This window comes from Limulus polyphemus, unplaced genomic scaffold, assembly GCF_000517525.1.
Source record: "Limulus polyphemus unplaced genomic scaffold, Limulus_polyphemus-2.1.2 Scaffold242, whole genome shotgun sequence".
Lineage (NCBI taxonomy): Eukaryota > Metazoa > Arthropoda > Merostomata > Xiphosura > Limulidae > Limulus > Limulus polyphemus.
The window spans coordinates 656,751-661,726 of NW_013665852.1; the positions used below are offsets into that span (position 1 = coordinate 656,751).

Here is a 4,976-nt window from a genome sequence, read left to right on the forward strand (position 1 = left end):
GTATATTATTGTATATCCACATTTACCACATTTCAGTCTAATCTTTTAAAAAGATAAATTAATTTGGTTTCATTGTAGTTGGTTTTGTTACCTGTTTACAATATTGTTAAACAGTTAACTTGGTATGAGTGGAGTTTAGAAAGGCTAATTATATATTATTCTGAAATCAGTACAAAGTTCATGGAGTCTTCTCCATAATATTTAGTATTAATATGTCAGTTAGTTTAGAAGGACTAACTAATTATCAAATTCGACCAATTGCCCAGCTTATTCTTTAAAATTTACTGTGATTGTTATAATAAGATATTCTCTGAGCTTATTAACAAAGAAAAGTTATGTTCTTTTTGATACAGTTTGTAGTAAGTATCCTTCTTGGAGGTGCAATCTTGTTTTTAATTAGATAAAGTTTTAAAAAAGTATCTCAGCCTTTGTAACATTATAGCAATAGTCATAGTATCAATTCAGCTTAATAGTATCATTTTCTTATATTTCAAAGTCTTAAGTGTACTACCGTTACAAAGTACTGGTAATATAAATTTGTCTATTCCTGTTTCATATTATTATTATTATCTTGTTTTTGTAGGTCTTTTGACAGCAACAGTATCAGCTGAAGTATTTAAAGCAGCTCAGCCAGCTCTGCTGTATCTGGTACCCTTCACGCTTCTTCCTTTGTTTGTAATGGCCTATTTAAAGGTCAGTTATCATTCCTACTTCTGCATACATGATTTTTTTGTATATTTCTTGTTGTGTGCCATGAGAAGTTCAGTTAAAGTTATTTTTTTTGAGAACAAGTTAATAACTAAGATCTAGTTGTGTGCCATAAGTAGTTCAGTTAACGTTTACTCTTCTGAGAACAAGTAAATAACTAAAATCAAATTGTGTGGCATGAGAAGTTAATTAAAGCTGCTATTTAAAGTTAATAATGGCTTTCCAATATTATAATTCAGTGAGGTCAGATCTGAATCTATGTGTGGTTATGTAAGGTTTCTTGTCTTCCTGTTATATCTGGCAGAGTGCATCCATTGCCTGAGAGCAAAACTGCACCATGTATAGGATTAATACATTTACAGAAAATAAAATTGTAACCATTCTTCAACACATTAAAAAAATTCTTTAGAGTTGAAACTAATTAAATAAAAAAATTATTTATTTAATTTTACACCTACTTTTTTAGTTGTAGAGTTTGATTTTGTGTTGATTTCAGTGTACGCCAAGTGAAAACATTAGTGTCCTGACTTTTTTCTGGGCATAATATTGCATTCCTAGCCCCTGTGCAAAAATTAATAATAGTTTTAAACAACATAACACTAATTTTACTTATTAACTGTTTCCCAACTTCGGTTGTCATGGGTTGATGTAATTGCCTGTAACTCAGCTTTGAGAAATAATAGTTTAGTGATTTAAATATTTAATAAAAGCTCTTTTTTTTTCTTCATTTCAACCGTATAAGCCAATGTGGCTTCCAATTTAGTGGAAACTTGTGTGGCAATTGGAGCAAAGTGATAAAAGCTTAACTTGGTGATGAGTTGCTAGAGAAAAAAGATCTTTGTGAACAACTTCTGTCACAATTAGAGACCTTTTGTTGTTTTTTTTAAAGATTATTAAAAGCTTGCTTTATTATTTTACACTATTTGAATTATGATGTAGTAATATGATATGAACACAAATATTTTTCTTGAAGTAAGGTCAAATTAAAAATTAGGCTTAATTAGATCGTTATTAATTTGACTATTAAGTTTTATATTGTCAACTAAGCTGCTGTTTGTTAGTCCATGTTTACATCAAGCCTTATCTGTCTAAGCAACTGCTTGATTGGATAAAGAAAATTACCAAAAAGAACTTTAAAAAAAAGTGCATAATTGAGCATAAAATGGATTTAAATGTTAACTTTAAGTGAAACCTGATAAACAATTTAAAATTTTTTGGCTTGCTTGTAATTTCTGTCTGGTAAAAAAAATTAATTTATTATGCGCCACTGACCATAAACACACTGAAATTGCATGCATTGATTTTCAATTCGAAACAAAGATAAAATTTAGTTTTAAAAAATAAAAACTTTATTGGAAAGTTTTAGGAAGAGAAAAATAAGTAATAGAAATCTGAAACAAATACATCCTTTTTAGAATACTTCTTTGCTTAACTTGCAGCAAAATGTCTTTATGTCAAGCCTTGGTTGACTTAGATTACACTAAAGTATCTTCATGTAAACCTAGGTTTCGTCTGTGTAACTTAAAGATTTCTTTGTGTACATTGTACTTCTCTGTATAGACAGAAACTAGGTTAATTGCTCTGTTTATACAATTTTTCTTTCGAGTCCCTTATAGGATGTTGGGAGGAAAGAGAGATACATTTTTTGAAACTCTTGACAGATGCCACGCCCACACTGTGCATGTTCATTTCCAATTTCTCAGCCAATTATACTTTGTAGAGTTAGGTGTTTGCAACCAATGGAAATACCACATTTTGAAATACTATTTACCAACATTTATTTTAAAATTGGCATAAAGAATTCCATATAGAACTCATCAAAAGCTCTAAGCATTGTTGCTGCTTGCATCCACACTAGTGCTTTAGTGTTAGTTCTTACCTATAAATATGTTAGTTAGATAAACAATTAAATTTTATTGAGGGTTCAGTTTTATATTTTAGTTAATTATGCATTACTTATGTTTTAAAATGTGTATAAGAAAGGTTTAATATTTTTTTAAAACATAAGCCAAGCTACCTCAGTTTGTCAGGCTTAGTGTTGTAGGCAAATGTCCCAACATTCTGAAGATGATTAAAGTGTCCCTGCTGAGGAAACCCCGAGTATGCTCATTGATGTTGGTCGCAATAAATAATAATTTTAAAGGATAGGAAAAGAAAATAAACTTTTTTTGAAAAAGTAAAAACTTACAATTAAGAATATAAACCTAAAAGATTTTCAATATTATTTAATGAAAAATTAAAAAGTATGTAAATATTTTTCTATTTTTAATCTTAAACATTTCACTGTACAATATGTTGATGATAATGCTTGAAATATTCAGAGTCTGAGTGCAAATAACTATGGTACAAAAATAACAAATCTTTCTTAAGATACTTTATTAAAACAAGCTCATTCTCTGTGTACAAAATACTTGTGATCTTTAACAAAAATCTTATCAATTGTTGTGAAAATATATTAAGAAAGTTAAGAGTTATCATAAGTATTGTTGAACTGCATATCATTCTCGATACGAAAAGTAGCCAAATGGATTCAACCCGTAACCATAAGGTTGATGTAAACCTAGGTCAGCTTAGCTTACACCTAATTGTTTTCATGTAAATTTAGGTCAGCTTGGCTTGCAGTAAAATGTCTTCATGTAAAAACCTTTGTCGGTTTAGCTTACATCAAAATTTCTTAATGTAAAGCTAGGTTGGCTTTACTTACATCAAAATGTCATCTTTGTTGGCTTAGCTTACATTAAGGTATCTTCATTGTAAAACTAGGTCAGCTTAGCTTACACCAATATATCTTCATATCAAACCTTGATTGGCTTACATTACACTAAGATATCTTCATGTAAAACTAGGTCAGCTTAGCTTACACCAATATATCTTCATATCAAACCTTGATTGGCTTACATTACACTAAGATATCTTCATGTAAACCTAGGTTCGTGTACAGCATTTTAACATCATTGCTACAGCCCTGAATGAACAGGATTTTAAAAGTAAAAAAACCATAGCAATATAAAGAAGACTTGCCCTCAATGAAAATTATACTTTTGTTGCTTGTTGGACTTTGTTAAGAATGGTATTTATATCATTGGAGATAATTAAGTTATTACAGTTTCATATTTAATTGTTTTTGGTGAAAGACAAATATAATATTTAAAAATGTATCTAAAGAGTGAAAATTCCCATAAATGCTATTTTAGCTACGTTATTATTGTGTTTATGACTGGTTATCAACTTATCAAAATGATCCACTAAATAATCATCAGTTGTGAACAAATTAGGATTGTTACTGGTGTGTGTTTCAGGGAGACCTAAGACGAATGTGGAGTGAACCTTTCATCACCTCACCACCATCCAAGCACGTAGAAGTCTGATAATGAAAAAGGGTAAACATCCAGCTGTATCCAGGAATTAAGTCATTTGGGTTGACTTCATGACTTCAGTTATGTTTGACAAAGTGATGTGTTGTGTATGGGGTGGTTGTACTCAGTTTCAGTTTTGGTTCACAGAAAGTTGAAACATTTAATGTGAAGGTGGTGGAATTGTTTGACCCTGAAGTTATCGTGCAAGCAGACCCCAGAACCTTTGTTTTTAGATTTTGCTTTGAAAATAAAGCATAATTAAATGTATATACCTAAATATTGTTGTGCTTTCAGCAGTATGTCTTACTACCTACTTGTAATTTTAGTATTGTTTTTTTGTAAATTTCTAAGTTTGAACATGTGGAACACAAAATACAGCTTGTTGAAAAAATTAATGTCAGTTGTTATTATTTTTCCTTTATGAATTTATATTTAATAATGAAGTAAAAATGTGATATCTGACGAAAAATGGGTAAAATTGTGCTCCTTTTTTTGCTCAGTATTTTAAAATTACTGGAAAAGTTAACAAACAACATAACATTTGGCTGAATTTTTATAGTTCTTGTTCATAAACACATTAAATGAAAAATGTCCACTTAAAATTTTCCTTTATTTTATTGAAGGAGAAATGAAAAAAGTTTTAAAATTAAATCAATAGATTAAGCTTTAGAATTATCAACAAAGCATTCCCAATTGACTAGGTGAGTTTAATAGTATTCATATTATTAGGATATGTTTAACAAAGCTGTGAGTATTTTTTCACAAACGTAAAAGTATTTAATTCAAATAACTTTTGTAAGTGGATATTGTTAAATCACGTGAAAAATACTACAATACTTTATTTAGAATTCAATGTTTAACCATTATTACTATCAACTGTTTATTTATAGACATTTGTGGGGTTTATTGAAA

General features: G+C 29.3%; 1 protein-coding gene across 1 annotated transcript in view; it reads left to right on the top strand.

Annotated features, from left to right (window-relative positions):
* LOC106478705 (signal peptide peptidase-like 3) overlaps positions 1–4,683 on the top strand; it is a 49,273-nt gene extending 44,590 nt beyond the window's left edge. Inside the window, exons 13-14 of the mRNA XM_022382360.1 lie at positions 584–693; positions 4,008–4,683. Coding sequence (XP_022238068.1) covers positions 584–693; positions 4,008–4,076 — 179 coding nt within the window. The 3' untranslated portion in view covers positions 4,077–4,683. The remainder of the gene's footprint in view (positions 1–583; positions 694–4,007) is intronic.
* Positions 4,684–4,976: the final 293 nt, after the last annotated feature.